The sequence below is a fragment of the Cygnus atratus genome, chromosome 4 (assembly GCF_013377495.2).
Source record: "Cygnus atratus isolate AKBS03 ecotype Queensland, Australia chromosome 4, CAtr_DNAZoo_HiC_assembly, whole genome shotgun sequence".
In the NCBI taxonomy this organism is placed as follows: domain Eukaryota; kingdom Metazoa; phylum Chordata; class Aves; order Anseriformes; family Anatidae; genus Cygnus; species Cygnus atratus.
Window position 1 is genome coordinate 5,689,720 of NC_066365.1, and position 26,416 is coordinate 5,716,135.

Sequence of the window (26,416 nt, forward strand, 5' to 3'; positions counted from 1 at the left end):
CTGAGGGGAGTGAGCAAGCAAGTCTAGAGAGATGAGCAGACTGCGAGGTGATAAATAGGCCTAAATGTCAACTCAAGGAGTAGCGGCTAAGGGTTCACACTCTACCTGAAGGTCAGGGATAGGTGGAGCTCTTCAGGGGCCTATGCTGAGGCTAGGCACCCACTACCAGGCTTCTACTGAGAAGACATAAACAGGCTTTCTGTGGACCGCACCGCAGGAGAATGAGAGACAAATGTCACAGACTGAAGCAGAGAAGGTTCCAGATTGGCACAAGGAAAGTATTTTTCACCATCCTGAGCGTTAGACCTGGCTGCTAGGAAAGGCTGTGCAGCCTCCATCCTTGGAGGTTTTTGAGACTGACTGGACAATGCCCTGAACAACCTGCTCTGAATCTGGCTTTGATCCTGGTTTGAGGTGTAGGTCCCTTCCAGACTGGATAATTCGCAAGTACTATTTTATCATCTTCATTCATGGTAATTTTAGCCAGTCACATGGAATCAGCTGCACAATCTTACATCACAACATGTTTTACACAAGAACGCTACTGAACTCACAGACACAGTCAGTATAGTATATCAGTACTGTAAGTTAAACTAAATAACCATCTTTAAAAAAAAAATAAACATAATATTTGTAGTCAGAATCTTTATTTTGCTTTTCCTATTTTTCCCCAAACAAGCATAGTTCAGTTAAATCCAATTTCCCTTTATTCTTCAAGGAAACACTAAATGTTGGCAAGATTCTTGAAGTCAAAAGATGATTATTCATAAGATGTAAAACAAGCATAGGAAGGCAATAAATACAGCAGTGACTATTGTCAACAAATTTATATTTGAAGGGCTATGACAAAGCTGGCATCCAGGGCAAAATTTTCAAAAGTGCTTTACTAGTTTAAGCTCTTAATTGCCTACATTAATGTTAATAACAAGACGTAAGTACACCTGAAAACTGTCTCAAACTTTGCAAAGTTACAATTTGATTCTTGCACTCTCCATAAGCCCAGAACTGCGACTTAATTCTCAAATTCCACATTCTTCAAACAGAATTAATAATGTGCAAAGTACACCGGATCAGGTCCTTATGACATGCTTCAAGAACTTGTATTTGCTGCAAGAATAGCCACATCTATGACTCCCCATAACACCTCACATTTAGAAATCTGACCTGAGTAGATAAAGAACGTGGCATTCTGTGGAAAATTAACACTACATTAAGTATTTTTTAAATTTACTTCAAACTGGAACAGCCACACTGCATAACTCATTGAAACTACACTGACAAAAAAGAAGGAATTCATAGAATATTCATATTCAAGCAAAGGTCTCCCCCGTTTGAATCTTAAGGTTCTTTTTGTGCTGCTAAATAGTTATAACATTAAAAAGAACCGTTCTTCACCCGTATGCCAAAATACAGACACTTCTCCAGTGAGCAAATCTCATTTACATCAACACTAGAAGTCTACTTCAGAGTATTCTGTTCTTTTTCAAAACCCCAATAACATAACTAAGAGAAAGAGACAAACTCACCTCAGCACAGGCTTTTAAGCAGGTCTTCTTAAAGCCCAGGAGTTCCAAAACATATTTTTTAGATGGATCTGCCTCGTATGTTTTCTGTATTATATGCCTTAATACAACGGAAAGCCCAGCTCGACAGAACTTGCCGTCTTTCGCGACAACAGCAGGTAAACAGCAGCTCTGCACGACCATAGGACGCTGGCATTTGGAGATTAAATGGACCTCGAGATCGCCAAGGAGGTTTTTTGTCACAAACTGATTGTCCACATCTTCACCAGTCGGCACTAAGAAAATTTTGAATAATTTGCAGTCACAGTAGGACAGCAAAAACAGCGAAATAGATGTATGAAGAGGAAAAATACTATCTTTGTACTCATGAGACAAACCTAAATATAAATGTTCTTCAGGGACGCTATCTTTCATCTTCCTCCTGAGCTGAAGTTCCTGAAATAGAAATCAGAACACAGTCATAAAAGAATACACAATTGAGAACAAAAAAGAGGGTTTGAAACAGTGGTCATTCCACTATCTGCTAAAACTGATGTTAACTTAAGATACCACTAAAGACATCCTGCCTGAATAAATGGACTGCAGGACCTTCTTGAGAGGAAAAGGTTTCACATACACGGTGTCACTTCACATACAAATCACTGACAGGGAAATGATTTCTGATACCAAGCAAAACATACAAAAAGAAAAAAAGATCTCCTTTTGAGCTTTTTAAGTGTATAAACATTTTATAACAAGCCTTTTTTTTTTTGAAAAATCTCCCATAACATTAACCATACATTATTGAAAAAACATATTCCTGAGCACCTACCTAAACCAGTCAGTTTTGTAAGACACACACGTCTTTCTGTAACTGTTAGAACATGTGCACACAGGCTATTTAGGCCACGGGAAATAACATTGCTTTCTATATCAAAAATCAACCTATCCTAGTGAGATATTAAGCGAAGGTCAAGAGGACATGCAGGAAGGAAAAAAAATTCAGGAATGCTATATGAGCACCTCAAATACAAGACTACTTTAAAGCAGTCAAATACAATAGTAACACAGCTGAAATTAATGTCTTGCCATTACATTAAAAACTTAAATTCAGTTTCCTTGTACTTTGTTTAAAGTTACATTTTTCTTATTAAACCATTCCATAGCAGTTTAACATAAAACAATGATGCAATAATTTTTCTGCTCCACCAGCTAATGAAATTCTCCATTGACTTACACACCACGAATCATATTGAAAAGCTTTAGGCACTAGGTGGCACTCTTAAAACAACCATATAGAATAAAGCTTTATTTTTATATTTTTAATAAGAGAAAGAAATCTGAATGTTGCTAAGAAATGCCAGTATATTTTATATATGTATATAATTATGAACATATAAATACATATATAAAAAGCACAAGTGACATCAGGACAGAATCAGTCTTTCAAATAACTGTATAGATTAATAAGGTCTCTGTACAGTTACATGAATATGATGTCATTATTTATGTAGTAAAGAGTTTTTTGTTTTAAATATTCAGAATATCAGATTTTTTTCCTGTAGTTGTGCATCAAATGTATTATTTCATATCAACTATCACTGGGACAAACCAATTGTTCAAAGACAGGCAGTTGAAGAATAAAATCAAGTCCACCTGACGCTAAATGAAAATCATAATAATGACTGTTACATAGAAGGATTTTTCATCTGCTCCATCACATGACTTTGTCTCAAAACAACAGTGGCTCAACATAAAAATCCTGTTGCTTGTCTTTAATTAACACACCTGCCACAAGAAGAATACAATACATAATTAAATATCTACTTTCCTAAAGGCTAGTTTACTTGGATAAACCTTACCAGCATATAAATTGAGATGGATTCAATATTGTAACCAACTCTGTGGAGAAAATGGTATAGTGAAATAACTGCTGAGGAGATTAGAGAAGAGCTAGTCTTACTTGCTAAATCCATAGTTACAAGCATTTAAATTCATACCCCTGACTATAAAAACTTCGTTCATTATTAAATGGTACCCTTGACATGCATTTGGGTTATTTTTATTTTCCGTGGGAACTCACAAAGTATACAAACCCCTTTTTCTCCTGGCCACTCTAGCCACTCAAACATACACATTCACCTTACAAATCACCTCTCCTATTTTATTTTATTTTATTATTTCTGGTTGACCTTACTGCACAGTATCCTTCTATAAACTCTTACATAAGTTTTTTTGCTGTATAGAATTGCTAAATACTTTGGTAAATTCTGATGATGTTTCTAGTTCCAAAGCAGTATTCTGTTATTTCCTTCTGTTCTTATAGAACTGGTATTTCAAATCCAGCCCTAACGACTTCATAAGTAAACCATTAGTGTATCGTAAACTGAGGCCCTTGCTCATTTACCTCCAGAGCAGTAGCTCTGAAGCACTGTTCCCCCACAAAATGATAGAAAGGTTTGGGTTGGAAAGGACCTTAAAGACCATCCCATTCCAACCCCCCTGCCATGGGCAGGGACACCTCCCACGAGACCACGTTGCCCAAAGTCCCATCCAGCCTGGCCTTGAGCACCTCCAGGGATGGGGCATCCACAGCTTCTCTGGGCAACCTGTGCCAGTGCCTCACCACCCTCACAGTGAAGAATTCCTTCCTAATATCTAATCTAAATCTACCCTTTCAGGTTTAAACCATTATCCCTTCTACTATCCCTACATGTCCTCGTAAAAAGTCTTCCCACATCTTTCTTAAAAAAGGATAATATTAGACTAAAAATAAATACTTTAAAGATGCAAAACTAGAGGTACTACTAAATCAGGCTACCGATTAAAATGACAAAGATGTCCTGCTTTGAAAATTGGTGGACGAATGGGTTAACACTGTCAGAGTGAATTCTCCTCCAATCCCTTGAACAAAATTACTTCTACCCAGTAGCAGTGAGTAACAGATAGCAGCTGTCAGTCTGTCCGAGAGACAGCAACTGATTGGAAATAATGACTTGTTGGGTATTGGGCTGCTCTGTATTCAACCCTGTAAAAGCCACAGCTGACACCATCCTATTAATCCATCTGTCTCCTTGAAGTTTGAAATGTAACTTGAAATTTGACCCGTCAAATTCAACTATTCTTACCCTCAGGTACAGAACTATTACGTAGAGAAGCCACACAAACCAGATAGGCCAACTCTGGTGAATCTTGCTGAAGCAGGATAAACAGACACCATCCAGAGGTGCCCATTCCATTCTCTTGACATCCTTGGGACAATGTCAGAGAAGGGGAATATGCACGCAGCCAATTTACCTTAATCCACAGGATTTGAATTTAGTCATCTTCCCTAGCCATTTGAGGTAAAACTCTGGATTTTGTGCTGAAGCAAAGGTATGCTCAGGAAAGCTGTGCTTTTCTGAATACCTTGAAGAGGATATCTCTGGACCAGACAGCTTGAGGGCGGTTATTAACTTCTTCAAAACTCAACAGAAGCAACTTTTTTATGAACATCCACAGTAATTTATTCCTCAGTGACAACATGGTGAACTATATCAGAGACTGAACTACTTTTCTGAACCTAAATGAACTTTTACGACGACAAAAAGAACACAGACCACAGAAACTATGATGCTCATAATCAACTTAGCAGCACTGTGCTCAAACTGTAAAAACCAGAACAGTTTGCTGAATTGACTGAGAAGAAATCATTTTGTGGAGGGCAAAAAGGAACGGCCAAGACTTTTCTTCCCTCTCAGACAAAACAGTACATTTACTGCTTTGAATTTTTATATATAAAGCTTCCAGCTGGACAGGCAGTTGTTTTAACAAGTTTTCCAAAAGACAGATTCTCCTTTAACTAGGTTTTGTGCATGTGCTATAGCTGCATTTATCCAGAAAAGCAAAAAAACTTTAAATACCACTCATTCATAAAAAGCATATATTAGCTTTTTTTTTTTTAAGTAGTCATAAAAAAATCGGAGAGATTCTCGTATCAAGTTTTTGTGTTGTTTTTTTTAAGCTAATTCGACTGTTTCATCTAGTTTGACTCTTCTCATGTGGGAGAAGTAAGATGAAAGACAAAGATGGAAATGATGGTCAATATTACAGCTTAAGAAATAATTACTATTTTATTATTATATTTTAATAATTATTAATAATAATAACAAATTGAATAATAAAAATAATAAATTAATAATAAATAATTATTGTAATTATATTAAGGAATAATTATAGCTTTAAGGAATCACGTCAACAAAAAATGACAGTAACAATACAGCAACAATTAATCATTCAAGTTGGTAATTCAGCTACAGGCCCTGATGCTGCAAGTACTCACAGTACCTGCCCTAAGGAGCCTTTACAATATACGGTCCTGTTTTTTTCAGATATAGTCCCAGCTTCTCACATACCACACTCCTACAATTTTTCATACCCAAGTCCCTTTTTCTTCTCAAACTGGAAGTATTAAAACACCGACATTGGTTTCCCAGAACCACACTCCCTGTTCTGCTGCTGAGATGGTCAGTTTACATCTGAGTTATTAGACCTATTTCGTGGAGTGGAACAGATTGTGTTTCTAATTATGGTCCACTTAGGACAATAATACTTTCCTTTTACTGCAGCTAATCTTCAAGGGATGAAATGATAAACTCTACACAGCAGGAAAACAAAAGAAGTATTGGACTTAGAGCTTCTGTTTGCATCCACAAAACAAGATAGGGATGAGATGATTGAAATAGAGGTTGGTCTGACTCAAACTCTCCATGCCTGCACCTGGAAAAGGTCTGAAGAGAGTCACTACAGTGAGAAAAGCAACAAGCACTGCCTTTGGCAACTCTTCTCCTTTCTATTCTGTTTCAGCACTAGGTTTCCTGAAATCGTTGGAAAGTGCATGGAAAGTTATCATCACTGATGTAATGAATACTTTGTTCTCACGCTATTATCACCAGTCAGATCCTGTCTATTCGCCAGCTTCATCATTCACAAGAGCCACATACATTTCATTCGTACTATTAAACACGGAGAGTTACTCAAATTATTTTGTCAAAGTACTGCATTTGTTTCAATCTTAGAAGATCAGCTGTCTCCAGAAATAAATGCTAAGCTTTTTCTTTTCTTCCCGTCTCCCGTGTAGTACTGAGTATACCATGAGCATTTGTCACTTATTCTACTCTCTCTTGAACTGACAGCTGGCCTCGTCAGCCTGGTTACTTTCAGTCCACTTTCCTAGAGCTGTATCAAGAATAAAAGGCAATAGATGTCCTCCCCTTCTGTGCATCTAGTCCCTTAAACTCCTGTTTAGCTTCCTGCTTTTTCTCCAGCTGCACTACATCTCAAATTCTCCAAGCATTGCCCTACAAAGGAAACACCCATTGAGAAAGACCGTAGTAAGCCAGAATTGGACACATCATGAAAACGCTCTTACTGCAACAGGCACAGGTATGGTGGGGCAGAGAAAAGGAACTACTTATAAGTTATTTTTTGCAACTATATTAGTTAGAAGTTGTTTCTAAGTTAATTCTTAACACCTACAAGATCCCAGTGAGCAAAGGACTTTTCTTCTAGTCTTCCTTTAAAAACAGTCAAAAGCTTATGGAGATTTTGGTTTTTTAAACCAAAGGTTCGGCCTATTGCACATAAGATATTTCAGGTGGCCAAAAAATAACAATTGAGCTAGTTTTGCTCATAGCTATGCGAACAGCCAAATGGCATTCTGAATAAATTAAGTCTCTATTAGATTCAGTTTCTTTGCAACCACTGAGCTCACCATGCACGGGGTAAACACAGAAGAAATGCTAACCTTTTTGGAACTTCTTACTTCACCATGAAGAATAAAATGGCCTAATTGGTGAGGAAATCTTTTGTAAACCACCTTTTGCCATTTTCTGACTTCTGTACACAGGTGTCTCTACCAGCTTCAAAAAGCAGTGCTAAAAGTTCCCTTATTTTCCACAGAATGCTTAGCTGGAGATGGACAGCGTAATTTCTGGACTGTCATGCGGTCTCTGCAACTGCCGAATAACACACCTAGCTTGGTAACTTAGAAATATTTTTAATTCATCTTTAAAGTTAAAAGATTTAGACTAATTGAGAAGTTTCTCTTGCTCTTAGTTTTCTAGACATCAAAAAAAATCACAAAAAAGATCACTCACTGACTACCTCAAACATTTATCTAGTAAATTTTCTTTTTCAGCCTCAGACATAGAGTGACCAAAGACAAGCCACCTGCTTGTTAAAGGGCTTATATCTTCTGTTATGGGGTTCAAGTGGAAGATTTCCTCTGTCTCCATTAAATATTTTCTAGAATTACTAAGATGAAAGCAGCATTTTTAAAACATTAGAACAGAGATGCTTAAGCAATCATCAAGACTGTCAGCATTCACATTAGCCAATACCAGGAACCACAATTCTGTCCTGGAAACAAGCTTTGCCACACAGGCAGCTGAACTGCAGGAAGCATTCACTACCACTACTGAAAATCTAACCGTCAAAGCCTGCCCTAGTCCATCCTCACATTCAGTTCGATAATGACGCTGCAGATGCCTACCATAAACACCTCTAAATTCCAATTTATTCATATAGCTAGTTACTGTAAAAACTTCTATGTCCCATCATCACAACAGTAACTGAATGTCTCAGACTTTCCTCCCAATAGCCTTGTAAGGTGGAATTTTCACATATTCCCATTATACAAGCAAAAAACCTGGAGGATAACCAGCTTGTAGCTCAACATCACATGGGAAATCTGTACTAGAGCAACCCTAAGAAAACAGACGTTTTTCTTAAAAGATTTTGTTTTGTTTTGCAGTCCAGTCTTATGAATAAAATCAGGTGAAATTTTATTCCAGATGAATCTCTCACAAGACGTAAACCCAAATCTGTCTGGACTCCTGTGACTTTACCTGTGCTTCCTTAAATTGTTTCTTGTGAGATTATACTCAAGGCCTTCTGCACAGTCACTTCAGAGAACTGTAGACTCCTGCACTGCCATATCCCACTCCCTCACATCTTTTATTTTAGAGAATTCCTCCTAACATCTTGTCTCTAAGCACAGACATTTATAAAAGCCTTGTTTCCTACGTTATTTTGTTTCAGAGATGTTTACCTGCACTATTTTAGCTCTGTAGAGTGTATCTTCCTTGTCAGTTTAGGTACAACCTTACCTTTGAAGGACTCGCTAACCCACCTGGCTGCCTGTTCCTGCTCATTTTCACACGCTGACCACCTGTACGTTACATTTAATTTATGAATCCACTAGCTGCTTACTAAGACAGAAGCATCCACAGACACATGCAATAAAATAAAATGTTGTACTTACAAAACCTACAAGACATCACGCTGGTCGCTGACTGGAAAATAGTTTCTCCTGCTACTTTTCCTTCTCTGATTAGACTGTAAATTTTGTGAGAAAAGATGGATTTCTATTCTATACCAGCCTTATTTACAGCAGCCACTGTTAAAAGAGGAGAAGGGAGAAATCAGCTGAATGCAATAATGAATATCATGAGTTTTGTAATGTCACTTATAGATAAGAGAAATAATAGTCTACCTTTGCATAAGAATCACCTTTAGTGTTTAAAAATAATAAATATTAAGCAAGCATACTTGTCACTAATTATACTGTCTGTTTCTATTTTCTCTACCCTTTCAACATGCGCTAAATAACAGTTAAATTAGTTTCACTCAGCTTCCACATTAGCAATACAATAAAGTGCTGGCTTCAAATGACATTTCCCAGGAAAATGTAAAGTAAATAAACCCATAAACATTTCGTTGCTGAAAAAGATCTCGTTTATTTGATTACTATCACATGGTAAAACATTTTTAATAAATATGCCAAGATCTGAGAAACGTTCAGCTCCACGAGTAACTTAAAAACACGTTTTTCTCCAGCAAGCGTTTAGCTTAGCACAACGCACTGGTGCCTTAAGGGAGAGGGTTAGGGAAGCAGAGCTAGATTTACAGCTCAGTCGTATGGGTTTGCTGTGTATTTAAGGCCACCATTACACCCCCAAGTGAACCCACAGAACCTCTATAAACCAGGCCCCCATCCCACCTCAGGCGGCCGCCATTAAATGCCCTCCCCGTCCCTCTCCCCCTCCCGACCGCCACTCACCCGGCCTCGCGCCTGGCGCGTTCCCGCCCCCCTCCCGCCTCCCCGCGCTGCGCGCGCAGCGGCCCCGGCGCGCGGCCTCGCCTTCCCGCCCCCGGCGCGCGGCGGCACAACGGCCGGGCCCTGCGCTCTGACGGGAGGGCGGGGGGGAGGGGAGGCGCTGGGGGGGTGTCCGCACACGTATCCCGCTCCGGCCTCCTTCACTTTTTTTGGGGCCCTCCCGTTTTTTGGGTTGTCGCAGGGACCCTGGAGAAGGAGGAGAAGAAGGGAGGTGTCTCTAGGTGCTGCTGGACCGGCCCCGGTCCCCGGCAGGTAGGATTGGGGTGCGGGCGCTGTGGGGTAGGGGCTTCAGCCGTGGCGGGGGGGAGGGTTTATTCTCTTAAACGCTTCGGTTTTAGACGCTAAGGGTCGCTAAGATCCCCTTCTTTCCTTAAAGGAACGTGAGGGAGAAGTTCATGGTGCGGAGGATGGGGCTGCGGCTTCAGTGGAAGCGGTGCGGAGGTTGGGTTTTAGCCAAAGTTTGGCTCTTCCACTCAGAGGTCACCGGGAGGATGGGTATCTGTAAACCTGCTGAATCTCGGTGAGCAGTGATACAGGAAAAGGCAAAGACAATAATAGAGATATAACCAGTATGCCAGCAACTTAAATCAATGAGCAGTGGCATCTGTTTAAGCAGCCTCTTCAGGGCTGTTTCTGCAGAGCATTGAAGCCTAGTGGTAGCAGGGATGAACATATTTCAGTTGCATAGGTATGGGTATCTCATTTACTTGAATAAATGTTCTGATAAAATTGATTCTTGTGGCAACAGAACTATCCTGAAGAACAAAAGCATTTTGTAGAAAGGTAAGATACAACAGGAGAAGAACTTTATTAAACAGGGAACTCATGACAGAGCTCAACTGCAAAAGGGAAATTACAGGAGGTAAATGTGGAGACAAGCTACAAAGGAGGAATATAGAAATATTGCCAAGGCGTGTGAGAATGATGCTAGGAAGGCCAAAGTTAAACTAGATTCAAAACTAGGAAGATATATTAATGGCAACAAGATGCTTTTGCTGGATTAAATATATTTTGCGGAAAAGAATGCACAAGTTAAATATAGTGCAGTTGCTGAACGGGGCAGGTGACTTAATGATAGCAGACATAGATGAGGCAGAGGCATCAATGTCATCTGTGCCCCAGACTACAGTGAGGCCTCCCAGGCCTTTCTGTGATAAGGCAGGGTTCGAGGAGAAGAGGAACTACAGGAGGATTGAAGTGTGGACTGATTGTCTGACAAGTCCATGCACCTGGATGGATTGCATTCAGGGGTGCTAAGAGCTGGTGGTGTCATAATGAAGCCACTCACTGTTGTCTTGGAAAGGTCATGAGACTGGGGAAGATTCCCAAAGACTGGAGCAAGGCAAGTCTTATATTCATTAGCAAAAAGAGCAAGAAGGACAATTCAGAGGGCTACAGGCTGGCCAGCCTCACTCCTTCCACCCATGGAAGGACCATGAAGGAAGCCAATGTCTTGGGTGAGCTGCTCTAAATTCGTTGTTGGAATTGCTTAGAGCAGGAGGCTGCACAGGGTGGCCCCATCGGGCCCCTTGCAAACAGAATAATTGATTCCATTTTTTGCTTTAGCCCAGCAGGCAGCTGAGCACCACCCTGTTGCTCACTTGCTCTCCCCAGGTGGGATCGGGGAGAGAATCAGAGAGGTAGGAGTGCAAGAAGTCACGGGTTAAGTTAAGGATAGTTCACTAGGTAAAGCAAAAGCCGTGCACACAAGCAAAGCAAAACAAGGAACTCATTTGCTACTCCCCATCGGCTGGCAGGTGTTCAGCCACTTCCAGGAAAGCAGAGCTCGTCAAGGGAAACAGCTTCTTGGGAAAACAAACACTGTCACTCTGAACATCCCCTCCTCCTTGCTTCTTTATCCCAACTGTTACTGCTGAGCATGGCACTACATGGCAAGGGACATCCCTTTGATCAGCCTGGGCCAGCTGCTCCTGGTGCACCCCCAGCCCCTCACTGGCAGGGCAGCGCAAGGGGCTGAACAGCTCTTGGCTCTGGGTGAGCACTGCTCTGCAACAACTAAAAACATCAGTGTGTTATCACTGCTATTTTAATCAAAAATCCAAAACACAGCATCATAAGAGCCTCTACAAAAAAAATTAACTCTATCCCAGCCAAACCCATGATATTCTGTTTCTTAACTGATGTATCGTTTATGAGAAGTAGGAAGCAGCAAATATAAGGCAATAGGGTAGTCATAGAAATGTCAGATAAGCAGGTTACTGTGATAGATCGAAATATTAATTTAAAAGTACAATATAAAACACACTGTAGAATATAATATAAAATGAAAGATCGCAGTACTAGTAACTCCATAATGGAAGATTTTATTCCAGCCTTCTAAAATTCTTTGGATAAGATGTCACACAAATAAGAACCGATTAACCCAAGTGTTCTGATTAATACAGTTGTCTGGACTGCTAAAGCGTGTGAGTTTTGAAATAACCCCTTGTGGGAGATGACTGTGAAATTATGTTGTCATGAATCAAATCCTGATTAAGGTACTAAAACAAAAACTGAAGATAGAAGTTCAGTTTTTCCTGCTTTCCTCAATCTACTTCATCAAGAGCTGCATTAAATCTGAGAGAGATCTGAAAAAAGCATTGTTGGTGAATATGCAAAACCTGCCACTGTCACAGTTGTTAGATTTCTCCAGGAAGAAAGAAATTCCTGAGGAACAGAAAAAACCAAGGGGGGGAAGGAAGGATGCATTGATGTTTTGGTGGCGAGTGAAATTAATTATTGATAAACACAGAGTAGCACACTGAAAGGGATTTTGTGCTGCTGCTCCATACTATTGGATTTTAAGTTAACTACTGCAGGTGTTGAAGGTAGCTGAAAAGGATGTGAGTGAAAGTCCTCCTTTTAGTAATCAGTGTCAGTGGAAAACATAAATATAGCTGAGTTTACAAAGAATGGGTTTGAAAATACTGTTGCAAAATGAATTGAAGGTGTGCACTTTTTTGGAAAAGTGTGCTCAATTGTCTTAGAAAATAATAGAAATAGGAGTTCAGAACAGACTGAAAATAAGGCAATATGACCATACCTCAAAATGTCATGTAGTTGGATCCATTTAACTGAAAGTGACGATGAATGAGATAATACATGTGTAGGCACGCAAAATAATAGGTGGCAAATTAATGGCCAGAAAAGAGCTGTAATACCCTGGAAAGGTTGGCTGTTTCATTGAAAGACCACATATTCTGTACAGTGCTCAATTAATTTTGTGTGATTTTTGGCATAAGACAATAGTTCAGTCAAGAAATGAGAGATTAAAATATTCCTAGACACTGAGAATAACAACTTACTCAATTAACATTTTTCCCATAGAGCTTTTCCCATAGAACTATTTAGTGTAGTCCACACTGGGAGATTTTCAGTGATTATCCTTCTTAGAAGTGTTACTTATATCTCAGGAACTTAGGAGTATGTTTTTACTGTACAATTGGTCTTCTCCATCTGTCATCAAACAACTCTTACCAGATAGTGAGACCTAAGTTGAGAAGGGTGGTTTTAGGGCTAGACTAATGGTGTAATGCTTGCTTGCTAGAGGGTGCACTCGAGCCCTTGACCCTGCTCCACAAGTCGTCTACGTGTTCTGTTCAGTTACTGCTGCATGTGCAAAACCACGTCTGTCCTGGGTCCAAGGATTTTAATGTAGCCCTCTGATGTTGCAGCTGCATAATCAAACTGCTACGCAAAGTGTCATATTCACTTCTTTCCTATTGCTTTCTGCTAAACAGCATTTTAATTATTTTCTGTACAAAGATTCCACTTCAGCAAGAAAGTCAGAGCGCTCTTGCCCGGAATCACCTATGGCATCATTAATAAAACACTCCATTTTACTTGCTCCGAAACTATTACGTTGCTATATACTGACTTCACCAGCAGTTCAAGAAAGAAAGCATGAATGAGTGTAATTGGATCTGAGCTTTATAAATATCAAACTACTGATCTTGTCTGTAAATAACTGGAAAAGGCTACTTTCAAAGCAGATTTTTTGAAATCACTAGTATTAGCCCTTGATAGTTGTTATCCATTCATTTTTTTCAAATTATGCCATTTTAAAGACAGCTATTGATGTGTTCATCTTTCCATTAGATACACTTACCATCTGTAATTTATAAATATACATTTTCAAATTTAAAAATCTGCCTAAACTGAATACCAAATTTCAAATTACGGCATATTTGAACTGTTTAATAAGCCCAGTTCCCTCCCTCCTTCTCAAGAGAAATTTCTGTTGAGTTTTGGTTATAATTGCAGTGGCCTATGATGTTATTATAATTTACCCTTGAGAACAGAGAAAGAATTGCTGCAATTTCATACACAGATAAAAGAATAAGTACAAGGAACACTCTTAAACAAATCTGGTTTTCAACTATTTCTTAACAATAGATGTCTTTAAAAAGCTAGTGCTCAAAATAAATTTGGGAAGCATTACCTTCCAAAAGATAATAATGGAATTGTCTTGCTTACACTTGTTCTCTAAATTCTACAAGCTTACTGAATTGGCTCCTAATGACTGTTGAGGCTACATCTTCCTTATGTACATGTATATATTCCCAGAAGAAGCCTCAGAAAAGTAGCTGAAGGTTGTGTGTTTTTTTTGTTGTTTTTAATCAGGGAATCATTCTAATTTTCTGTAATTGGTGTCTTAATTCTACAGTTTTTGTACAATAGAGGGTGTAGCAGTCCAAATTTAAGACTGTGGTACTGAAACTTGGAAGCCATATTAGCAGAGCAAAGAAATGGAACAGGTAACTTAACCGCAGAGCTCAGGAACAGCCAGAAATTTTAATAGAGGTATATGCTTAAAAAAAAAAAAAAGGATACGTGCTTTCCACGCACACTGATTTTGCTTTTTGTAAGCATCAGAGAGAGACTGAATTGTATCGATGGGGCATGTACTGTAGTCTCTGCTTGATCAGTGGAAAAACAGTTACTGGTGTATAGTACTTTCTAGTAGAAGTTCTGCAGCCACCGGAAAATGATTTGACAAGTAGATTAAGGAATAGAGAACAGGTTCTTGAAGAGGATTCATGACTCTCTGCTGGGTCCATTGATAAAATCCCTATGAAGTCTACTGTATGTTGAACTCCTTGATGATCTCAGTAGAGTGATTCTCTGGTGTCTCGTGAGAGCCCAGCATGAGATAAAGGTTCCTGGAGACTTCTAGGCAAGTGCTGACGGAGCAGACTGCCGCTGCTGGTGCATTGGCCAGAGAGGTAAAAGTTCACTGCCTTGAATATCAAAAGGAATTCTTCAGTCAAAACCTTGGAGGCTCCAGCTGAAAAAAATGTCCAGGCACTGCTTTTGAGCAGAACTGATGAAAGTTCTTTCAAGAACGTCTTCTAGATTACTGTATAAGAAATAAAATACCCTGACAAGTTTTAAAGTGAGATTTGAAGGGATTATTAAGAATTCCGCTTATCTGTTTTGGAAAACAGCAGGAAACTTCTCTTCCCCTGTTTTTCTCCTCAAATTTATGATTGTTAATTACCAATGAAGTTAGCGAGCATCTTTCTTTGCAGGGAGAATTTCTGATGCAAATGCAGTCCCCTTAGACCTTTTGTTAGAGAATTTGACAGAGAAAGCTCCAGAGTGCAAGATACTATTGCTATGAAGCAAATGTTTTTTTTAATTCATTCTACCCTTTTCTTCACTTTATTCCATTTACATCGGTACTGTGGTATCTTAGAGCTCTGGGTAGTTTCTTGATATGAAAACCTAGGCTGTCACAAGGGAACTTGGATAAATCACAGTTTGAGTTTATATTTTCTATCTGTTTCAACTAAATTTAAAAATCAACAATATATTTTTCAGATTTTAGTAAATACATAAAATTGCATACTACCTATATTTCTATGTTGTATGTTACAGTGAGCTATTCTCAGAAGTTTCAGAAGTGAATTATTCTGTAAGATTTTACTTTGCTCTTAAATGAGCAATTAGATAAAAATCGCTGTATATGCATCTTCAAATAAGAAGTGTAGTAATTGCTTTTCTTGAAATTTGCACTTACTTTGCATTCATTTCAATATTCTGCATGTATGGAATATGAAGAATAAGGAATACTTGCTCTGTTTGTGTAAGGTTGATGAGTTTAGGTTTTGTAACTCAGATATGGCAAAGAACAAAATCTGACCTCACTTCAGATGTAAAGCCAAAGTCAAGTTCTACAACTCTGAAGTTCACAATCAGTCATCTTCTAATGATAATTAATTCACATATTCCCCTTGCTGTGTTTTAATATAATTTTATTTTGAAAAAAAAAGTCTTGCGCAATATAGTTAGCCACATGCTGTTTGACTTATATTCTGTATGAATAAAGTTCTTTTTTTTTATTTTTCCTTCCTACAAAGGCAACACTATGGCTGCTACAGTGAACCTGGAGCTTGATCCTGTTTTTCTGAAAGCCCTGGGCTTCTTGCATTCAAAGAGTAAGGATTCTGCTGAAAAGCTGAAAGCGCTTCTTGATGAGTCTTTGGCCAGAGGAACTGACTCAAGCTATCGTCCATCACAGAAGGTATTAATATTAGACAGCATGCGTCTTTTTATATGCCTTGTAAAAGCTCTAGCTATTCCTAGTTCACCTTTTATAGCTGAAGAGTAAAAAGAGAATTAGCAACTAAGGAAAAATTAAGAGTAATTATATAATGTTCAAATTCATTGTTCCCTTTTTACACAACGTAATTCATTTAATTAATTGCAGTTAATGAAAAAAGATCTCTTTACCTTGTTGGTGTATCCAGATTTGTAGAAGAGCTATTCCGTACTACAGCGCAAGTGTCATGACTTTGTAATGGTACTTCTTGTATTTACTTCTATGTTGGCTTTGGCATTTTTCATGATAAGCTATTGCACAAGCTATCTAAGGTGAATCAAAATTATATTTTTCCAGTTATGATCAAAGTTAAAAGCTCTTTAAACTGCAGACATTTTTGCAAACATAAATATTAAACGAAAAGCTATTTACTGATAAAACTGGATCTCTTTTCTCAATATTATTGATGAAGTCATATGAGAATGAAAAAAATCCCAAACGGTTTGAAGTGTAAACGATTTGCTGGCCAAAATCATCACCATCCTATATAAAAGCATGATTTTTCATCTACTGAAAATCACTAAACACCTGCTAGAGAGAATATTTGAATCTGAGATTAGCATATGAAAATAATCAAGCGGGGACATCCTACTGTCACAGTGTAGTGCCATATGGATACTGAGGGCATGTTCTCCCCTAAGATGCCAACAAGTCAACCTGGGGTGTTCTAATGATGGTCCGTATGCTGAGACATTAGGAATATTTTGTTTCTACATGTACATGGTTCCAAAACATCTAAAAGGCACTATTACTGCTACAGCATACATTGGTTTGTAGTTTAAAGTGGCAGCAGGGAGCCGAATAATCACAGAATCACCTGGGTTGGAAAAGACCTTCAAGATGGCGTCCAACCACCAACCTGATGTACTGGGTACCATCCCTAAACCGTACCCGTTAATGGCACATCCACCCATCTCTTAAATATGTCCAGGGATGGGGACTCCACCGCTCCCATGGGCAGCCTGTTCCAATACTGTAGATGGGGTTGGAAAGCCAGTTCTAATAACAGCTCAACTGGTAGTCACCCAACATCAGGTGAGACTGGGGCTCAGCCCAGAGAAAGAAATCTTTTGTTCTTCTCTTTTCCTTGTGCGTCCAGTATCAGCTGGACTGCAAAGCTCAGAAATTGGAGAAAAAAAAAAAAAAGTACAAGAATTCCTTCCTCTGCATTCTCAGGCTGTAGGATTAGTTTCTGGTTGACAGTGGTGTCCAAGAACAGAGCAAGGAGCATGGGGTTATGACAGACAGAGGAAGAAATCAATTTCTGACTGCATGCGACAGAAAGTCAGTATGCTTTGTGGGGCTTAGGCTCAGGGCTCATCCCAGCGTACAGCAGAGAATTATTCACTTCTTACCAAGCTGGAGGGATACCTTTCTCATACACATTGCTGTGATTAATCACTCATTTACAGGCTCACTTATTATCCATTGTTCACACTAAGGCATCACTAAGAAGATCTATTGATTTCTATTGAGATCTAAATTATTTGCCTGCTAGGTGAATATGAACTGAGATTAAGATTTTCCTTCATCAGGGAATGAAGTATTGATATCCGGTGACATCAGATGTCAACTTACATTTTCAGCATATATTCAGTTTTGTCTTCAGAACTATCTCAAATTTTGTGTTTGTTGTCCCTTTGAATTTCAAAAACAGAAAAAATTTTAATTAATGTTCCAAAGAGGATCTGTGTTTAGATAAGAAGCATCTCTTCCTCTGGAAGGTGAGTGGTTTAGTAACTAACTGCAGCTTAAACACTAATTTGTGGCTGTGATATAAAAAGATTTAAGGTATAGCCAAAAAAATTTTGTATAGGTGAACAGCATTGTGTGATACTTTGTTTGCCTAACCTGTGATGTAACTAACTGCGAACTTGCAAGTAACTTGCCTTCAACTTTTGTTTCTGTTTTTAGGAAGTAGAACAACCAAAAGTATCTGTTACCAAACCTATTTCCAGTAAGCAAGAGCCTAAAGCTGCTTCTAGTTTGCCTTCTGGCAACAACAATGGCAAGCCCACTGCATCAGAAAAGGTGAAGAAAGAAACAGAAAAGAAATCTTCTGATAAAGTGAGTCTGATTTTTGTTTTCTGTTGACATAACTCTGCTAACAAATTTGAAGTGTTTTACATGTAAACTCCCTTTTTCTGTGTAATCTGTGTAACTTAGCTCTCACTAATTGTGCATAGCTATGAGCCTAGGAGCTGCCTTATCCAATTATGTTGTCACTTAGGCAATTCAGCTTAGGTCTTGGGACAACTGAATGTTTTAAATATAGCAATAATAACAGGTTAATAAAACGTGTCAACCCAAAATGGAGGTTTCCTGAGGATTTTTTGAGGATTTTGAGGTGAAGCACAAAAAGTGGGCTTGAGCTCCTAGGTCATAAATATTTTGGAGAAAATGTATCTAAGGAAAAGATGCTCTGTATGTGTGCTGTATAAAGTACCCCATCTTATACTGCTAAGCTAATTGTTCCAATCATTTTCTCATTTTAATAAGATCCATTAGCTTTCTGCATTTTCACATTCTCTGTATGTGTGTGTGATAGGTAAAAGCAGATACTGTGGAAGGAGCTGATATGCCAAAGAAGCCCAGGCTTGAGAAGCAAGAGGCTCGTTCCTCTCCTATTACAGTTCAGACGAGTAAAGATTTATCCATGCCTGACTTATCTAGCTTTGAGGAAACCAGTGCTGATGATTTTGCTATGGAAATGGGTTTGGCCTGTGTTGTTTGCAGGTAAGTCAACACTGCTTCATTGCAATTGTGTACGTGCTTCTGTTTGTTTGGTTTTGTCTGTGTACTATTTAGTTAATGCTACCTGTAGGTTTTGTTCTGGAAATCGCTTAAGCACATATGCAAAATTAGTACATTTAAGCATCCTTTACGAACAAGAATGGTTGCTTGAAAATTGAGCCTTTAATGAGAAACTACTTTTCTTCGGGAAAGAGGACATGAGAAATAACAAAATTAAACAAGATACCAAACCTCGCATAACAAATACTGATTTTTAAGTATTGGAAAACAAGTTCAAATATTAATAGCTAATAATAAGCAACATTCTAGAAAATCCGTTCTCTTCTGAGTGCATTTTTGGTGGTGTTATTATGAGTTCTGTATGTGTTGCTCCCATCTTCATAATCGTTTGGCATTACTTTACACATGACCATGTTTTTCAGTTAACCCTGTAAATATATCTTCAATCCTGCAATCAAGATGGGTTCTTTTCACTTTTCAGCAAGGGCTTATAAAAATGGATCATAGCAACATTCTCTTAACAAGACATCTCATGTTAACAAATATAAAAAATACCCTTTCAAATATTCACCCTGGGATCAAATAACTTGGATCAGGATTTGGTTTCACAGATGATTTATATCCTTGTAAGTCCCCACTGCTGTCAAAAGGAACCGTTTGGCTCTTCCAGTTGTACCTCCTTCCTTGTCTCAGTTAGGGGTGTATCGCCAACACAGTATGTTATCAACTGAATCAGCTTCTGGATCAGCTCTCCGCTCCGGTTCTTCAGTAGGTTTACATTTCAGTCAGCTTAGTGAGCGTACTTATGCTGACACACGTGGATACAAAAACGTGGGGCCAGGGCAGGGAGGAAGATGGGACTGGCCAGACTTCCGGTAGCATTACTAATTACTATATTCAAGCTCAGCTTAAGCCAGTTGGGAAGCCGTGTTCTGTTTAACTTTATTCTTCAGTCATCTCCGTGGTCATTCCAGTTGTGCAGATAAGGAGGTGCATCCAGTCCATGCAAGATAAATTTCCATTGTTACAGCTAATTATACTGTTAACCAGTTATGCAGTGATGAGATTTCACATTATTCCCATGTGTTAGTTCAATTTTTTTAATCTTTTTATTATAGACACTGAAAAAGGAAGAACAGTTCAAACATATGAAGTATGAAATAAATCTTTCAATTTTACCTTCTTGCAATAGCACTAATAAAATAGCTCCTATTAAGGTGATGCCAGAGGGAGGGAGAAGCACAGCAGGAACAAAACAACCCATAGAAAGAGGATGGCAGCAGTCATCCAAGACTCGGGATTTGTTTTCATTTTATGTGAAGCCTACTGGAACTGATGTCTTCTGGTTCTTGATTTCCAGCTCAAGCTGGGTAGGATGTTTTTCAGAGCACTCACACTTCATACTTTCTAAATCCAACATTTGTTAACACTGTATTCCACTACTTACTTCTCAGCTGTCAATATGGGGGCCCTTACTGAGGCTGTGCATCTTGAGTCGAAATACTGACATCCCTGTACATATGAAATATAAAAAACACTGGATACTTCTGTAAAATAACTCTGGTATGAATAGTATTTGGAAACTGACAGCTATTAATATTTGTGTGCAAACAGTTGTGAATGAAAACACCGTGTCCAGTGGCTGAGTACATGGGGTTCTCTTTTTATTCTTAGCCAAATGTCTTATATTGCTTAAGAAGACAAGTTGACAAGATGCCAGCTGTGAGTTCACAAATGCAAAAGAGCGCATTTGAATTTTAACTATTCCTTTTTTTTAATAGATGTAGAAACCAAACTAAAGACATTAAATGTTTCTCTGGGATTTGCTAATGTAAAATGTATTTGCACAATTATCAGGGGTATTGAACTTTGATGCCCATGGTATTTTTTTTCTTGTTCTGTTATACCAAGGTAGGCACAAAGAAGGAGAGAGTATTAAAATAACTTCACCCTTCAATGCTTGCAGATCATAGAAAAACAGGGCTCAACAGTTACAAGGATCCTCAGTTATATGAAGTAATATTATAGCAATTTGCAGATAATACTGAACTTTTTCTTTAAAAAAAAAATTAAATGTTATTGAAAGAACAACCTTATTTTTTATGAATACTTGTTTGTTTTCTGAAGGTAAAAAATCAATAGGCTTGTTTCACAGTTATCATTTAAAAACAAGGCTGGTTTAACTTGGTTCTGGGCATGAACAGTTCAGGTTTTTTTATTCAGTCTGGGATTATCTTTGTAAGTTTTAAATAGGGTGAGTCTCATCCCTTGAGACACGGGGTTAAAACATCACAGCTTTGTTCTGACCCAGTTTATTTAGGAATAATAAATAAACAAAATGGCTTTTGAAATATCCTGCATCTAAAATAATAGGTCCTGGAATTTCAGAAATGTTTCTTTCTTTGTTTTTTAAATAGCCCATTTAAAAGAGAAAAAATGTTTAGAAAACATTCTAGTGTCCATATGGACAATGCCTTCAGGCTTCATTTTCCTGTTATATAAAGAAATAAGGAATTACCTTTCTGTACCCATCTACAAATAGAGTTTCCATGGTTACCTGGGTACCTGCTCCTCAGGGATATGAGCAAAAGCAGCTTAGCAATTAAATAGCCTGATTTGTCATCTGAAAGAAGAAATCGTTAGGAAACTGGTATTTGGCTAACTCACAGACATACTTCTAGTCGTGTGTACATCACTAATTTGTCATTTATATAGCGTGATTACTTTCAGCAGAGACCCACGCAAAATTAAGTCCTCATCACCAGCTTACGTGTTTGCTCCAAGGCAGTGCTGCACAGTTAATCCTCTCTGTTCCATCTTTCCATGATTCTGGTATTATCTCAAATCCCAAGTGTCTGTCTGTAGGGACCAAAAGGATGGCTAATAAAATACCTGCAAAGTAGTATATTTTGGATGGTGATGCTTTAAAATCCTTTAGCAGGAAGCATTCTTACATGCTTGTCAGTGCAAAATTATTTGTTCTTTATCTGTATTGCTCTACGGTTTGCAACAAAATTATCCAAATGTAGGCTAGGCCTTTGGATGCTACTATAATAAAAAAAGTCATATAATTGGTAAAACAGTGAGGTATCTCTAAAATCCCTAGGTGAAGAAAACCAGATGAGACTTTAACTTTTAATATAAAAATGAAAAAGGAAAACAAGAAGTGTCATGTGTGCATGTTTAATAATATTGGACATTTTAATGTAAATTCTTGTGTGAAAATCTAAAAATTCCAAATTTCTAAAATATTATTTATTACTCATACAGGGGAAAAAAAAGGTGATGTAGCTCACTTGCCACAGGCACAAAATATTTGTGAAAGTAAAAATATTTTAGTTTTCGTCTTAAGCCTTGCAACGTTTGCAACAATTGGATAATCCTTTAAGTGTTTTCTCCAATAATCTGTTCTTAACTATTTGCTCTGCAGGCAAATGACAGTTATTTCTGGGAATCAGCTAGTGGAGTGTCAGGAGTGCCATAATCTCTACCACCAGGATTGCCATAAACCTCAGGTGACGGACAAGGAAGTGAATGATCCTCGACTTGTGTGGTACTGTGCTCGCTGTACCAGACAGATGAAGAGAATGGTAGGAGTCATTTCTTTGTCTAGTATGAGCACTATTTCAACAGAGCAGGTTATTTCTTATACATGAGGATATCTTATAGTCTGCAGATGTCTTTGGAAGCATGTTGGAGAACCCAAACTATTCTACTATCATCAGGCTCTGAACTCAGCAGAGTATTTGCTTGAGGTCAATTATTGCACAGGATAGCCTTTGCAGTGACTTAAACTTTTCCTTCGATATGCCCATTTCCTTTTTTTTTTTTTTCAGCATAAATTCTACCATTTTAGTTGCAAATTCTTAGACTCCTACAGCCTGCATCCCGATACTGCTGGATCATGTCCATGTCTTCCTCAAGTTCACGCTGTCTTTGCCTTCTTTCTGTGATGGCACAGTGCTTTCCTGTTACCTAAGCATCAACACTGCCTCTCTCCCTGCAGTGAAATAGAAAATCCTGTTCAGTAGGGCTTTTTGACTGAACTCTGTCCCCAATACCATATTCACCATGTCCTCCACAATTCTAATCTGTTACCTTTACTTCTGAGGCGCTTTTCAGCTTGTAACTGTAAAGGCTAGGCTGCAATATGATAATGCTAGTGTTTTTTCTTAAAACAGTCTATGTTGTGGAGCCTATAACTAGCTTTTGTTGCTGTTTTTTTCTACACAGGCTCAGAAGACACAAAAACCACCTCAAAAACCCGCTCCAGCAGTGGTTTCAGTTGCACCAGCTGTGAAAGATCCGTTGGTCAAGAAGCCAGAAATTAAGTTGAAACTTGAGACCCCATCAACTTTTCTAGCCTTCAAGAGAACAGAAGTCAAGGTAATGCAGTTTAAATTTTTCAGAGGGAGAATCTACATTCCACTGCATAATTACATACATTTTTTTGAAGTTAGACCCATCTTTTCTCACAGGAACCATGAATGAAAGTCCGCTATACTGCGTGTACTGAGGTGGTACCATAGCACAGTGGTTTTGCATTAGCCCGAAAAGAGCTGAAAAAAAAAAAAAATCAAGTCCCTAAAACATCCAGCTGTTGACTGTACTTTTATGTTAAAAGAGAGTGAACAGAATTTATTCCAGGATTTTTTTAATGGTATTTCCTACAAGTAGGAATCCTCATAATTCTATAAAAGATGATTTGCTCTTTGTGGTCAAGTAACATTTGTATTTTTTGTTAGTTAGAAGGCTTCCTGTTATGGTAACAGGGAAACCCAGATGATTTTATGAGATCTAATTTAGGAGGCTAATGTATGTTGTCCCATGTTTCTAATTCCCCAAGTTATTTAACAAATGTTGTTGCAAGTTGGTTAAGGGTGGTAAACCAGAAGAAGCATAATAAATAACAAATCTAGCAAATGATGACCCTTACCTAGGAAAACACATCCGTAACTCGGAATCAAAGCAATTATTCTGCGTTTGAAGTTGTATTTGCTGTTGTGCTGCCTGGATGGGAACAGTTGTGAAAAAAGTTGGGGGATCCCACTGCTAGCTTTATTAAAGAAAGAAAAGGGGGGGTAGGGGAAGGTATTACTGGTTTTATTCGGCTGGGAAGTTTGAAGTTATCTGCATCCTTTCCTTTTCCTGTTAATGCTTTTTAACTGTAGTGACCAGTGATAAAATAACGTCCACTGAGTGTTCCTGGGAAAAGAACTGAAACAGGTTCAACCTATTCCTGCTGTGATGTGTTATACAAATAAATGCCACTATAATAAGAATGATTTCTTTATTTTAGACCTCAGCAGCAGTTTCGGGGAACACAGCCAGTACAAGTGTTTCCTCTTCAGCAACCAGTGGCCTTACAGGATGGGCTGCCTTTGCAGCCAAAACCTCCTCTGCCAATCCATCAACTACCAAACTGGGATCAACAGCACAGAGTGCCAGCGGGAAACCTGCAGCTTCTTCAAATAACCAGAAACCTGTGGGTTTGTCAGGGTTGGCAACTTCTAAAACAGGACTCGGGTCAAAAATAGCTTCTGGTAACAACAGCACAAGCCCTGTACAGCTGAAACCTCCTCCACCTTTGACGCTAGGGAAAACCACTCTTAGCCGTTCGGTAAGCAGTGACAACGTCAGCAAAGTAGGGCTTCCTAGTCCCAGCAGTACCACACCGAGCACCAGCAGCCAGGTGAGCGGTGGGAACGGCAACAGCGGGACTGCGGGTAACAGTGGGGGCAGTGCAAGCAAAACCACAGCAGATACTGGCAATCAGTCAGCCTCCCTGAAAGGCCCGACTTCTCAGGAATCGCAGCTCAATGCCATGAAGAGGCTACAGATGGTCAAGAAGAAGGCTGCTCAGAAGAAACTCAAGAAGTAGTGCCACTGCTGGCTGATTGTGTTGGTTGTGTTCTGTGAAGCAGCAGCATTTATATTTCTCTTAAAGGAAATACCACAGTTACTGGACTGAACCAGTAATTAAATCAGGGAAGCCCAAAACCGATGTACAGGGGGCCAAGCTTAGGTAATCCTAGTATTCCTTCTGACTTTACAAATTAGGAATTGAATATGCTAGAGGGATATTTGCTATTACATGCTCCTGTTTTATAGCTCAAAGCAATGAAAAAGCAATGAAACGTGAAATTGTAAACATTGGGTCTTCTGGAGTATTAAAAAGATTTATGTGGGTACTTAATAAATTGGATTTAATGAACCTGTCATTCTTAATCAGTACTATTAATAAAAGTATTATTAATCTGGGAAATCACTACCACTTCTCTTTCACCCTGTTTTCTGATATTTAAAATGCTTCAGCTCTTCAGAGTTGTGTTGTGCAGTTAATGAAGTTTATCCCAAATTGTACAGTTCATTAAGGACAAAATAGATTTTTCTTTTTACTGACTTCAAAAAATTAACTCTATTTTATATCGTGAGAGTTTTAAGTGGTGTATTTTGCTTTTGTGCACTGAGAAACTTCATCCGTCATTTTGTTGCTGTTATCTGAGGGAAGAGGAAAGGGTAGAAGGTAAATGGTCCGTAACTTGTCAGAAGAGTGGAAGAGAGCCAAAACAGTATTTTCAACCTGTAAAAAACCTTAAGGTTTTCCTGTTATAATGTGAATGGAAAATATGTGTTGGGCAGTGTATCTTACAATTAAATCCCCAATCCCATTGAACCACATTGTTTTGATATGAGAGAGAAGGAAAAACAGAAAAACATGAAGGGAATCACTGTATATGTCAGTGCGTTAGCTCCCTTTCTGGTGCACCTTTGATCATGTTGTGTGTACCAAAGTAGTTGTGCCTGCTAACCTATTTTGGAAAATGAAGTTTACGTTCTTAACTGTTCTAGCATAGCCTGTGTGATTACTATTTGAGGTCACTGCCTTCTGATACAAGGAGTGAACAAAGGCAGAAATAATAGTTAATGACAGCATTGGTCACTGTTCAGTACTTCGTATGGACAAAATCACTCTCTCTGTTTGTTACAGAGTTATAGCATGAGTAGGAAAATCTTTTCTAGTAATTTCTGGGGGAGGTAGAAACAGGAAAAGATGCATATAAGTGCATGTCTTTTTACATGCTACTCAAAGTAGCAAATGGATCACATACATTATGGAAGTTCAGTTCCTTTTCCCTGTTCCACTCAGTGATTTTGTTTTTAAAAGGAACGCCACTCAGGCGTGCTTTCTGCTGGAAAACTTTGTGTTTGAATTTGCTAGCAAATGTTGCAGGTTTTTTTCCTAATAGGATATTGATGTTGGATCTTTCAAGGCTTATGGGTAGATGGGTTTATGTCTGGGGAGATGTGTTGGATTTGCAGGTGCAGTTTGGAGAGAGGTACCAGGGCATGTTGGAGATGGAGAAGAATCTTAAGCTTGTAGGAAGTTGATTGCAA

General features: G+C 38.6%; 2 protein-coding genes across 5 annotated transcripts in view; one reads left to right on the forward strand and one right to left on the reverse strand.

The window, feature by feature from the left end:
• Positions 1-9,654, reverse strand: part of GSTCD (glutathione S-transferase C-terminal domain containing) — an 86,614-nt gene extending 76,960 nt beyond the window's left edge. The window contains exons 1-4 of one of the 3 annotated variants that reach the window (XR_007708177.1): positions 9,604-9,642; positions 8,806-8,940; positions 1,901-1,958; positions 1,527-1,798 (exon numbers count right to left, since the gene is read on the reverse strand). Coding sequence is in view for 1 of the 3 variants with exons in the window: in XM_035537894.2 (XP_035393787.1) it covers positions 1,527-1,937 (411 nt within the window). In the remaining 2 variants the exon portion in view is untranslated. Of the gene's footprint in view, positions 1-1,526; positions 1,959-8,805; positions 8,941-9,603 lie in introns of all 3 variants that reach the window. The other 2 variants (XR_007708176.1, XM_035537894.2) reach the window with 2 other exon arrangements.
• A 15-nt stretch (positions 9,655-9,669) lies between these two features.
• On the forward strand, positions 9,670-25,232 carry INTS12 (integrator complex subunit 12). Of its 2 annotated transcripts, none has more exons than XM_035537872.2 (7): positions 9,670-9,912; positions 16,023-16,186; positions 18,179-18,331; positions 18,813-19,000; positions 22,449-22,608; positions 23,252-23,404; positions 24,318-25,232. In XM_035537872.2, exons 2-7 carry the CDS (start codon positions 16,031-16,033, stop codon positions 24,897-24,899), a joined length of 1,392 nt encoding a protein of 463 aa, XP_035393765.1. In that variant the 5' UTR covers positions 9,670-9,912; positions 16,023-16,030; the 3' UTR covers positions 24,900-25,232. The 2 variants fall into 2 exon arrangements, with proteins under 2 accessions (XP_035393765.1, XP_035393774.1); XM_035537881.2 differs by lacking the exon at positions 9,670-9,912 and adding an exon at positions 10,099-10,180.
• Positions 25,233-26,416: the final 1,184 nt, after the last annotated feature.

What these genes read in the sequence shown, in the direction of transcription:
- INTS12 (XM_035537872.2), top strand. Translation starts at nt 16,031, where the DNA reads ATGGCTGCTACAGTGAACCTGGAGCTTGATCCTGTTTTTCTGAAAGCC. An exon ending in AAAAGAAATCTTCTGATAAA is followed by an intron (nt 18,332 to 18,812) that starts GTGAGTCTGATT and finishes TGTGTGTGATAG; the next exon opens with GTAAAAGCAGATACTGTGGA. An exon ending in CCAGACAGATGAAGAGAATG is followed by an intron (nt 22,609 to 23,251) that starts GTAGGAGTCATT and finishes TTTTCTACACAG; the next exon opens with GCTCAGAAGACACAAAAACC.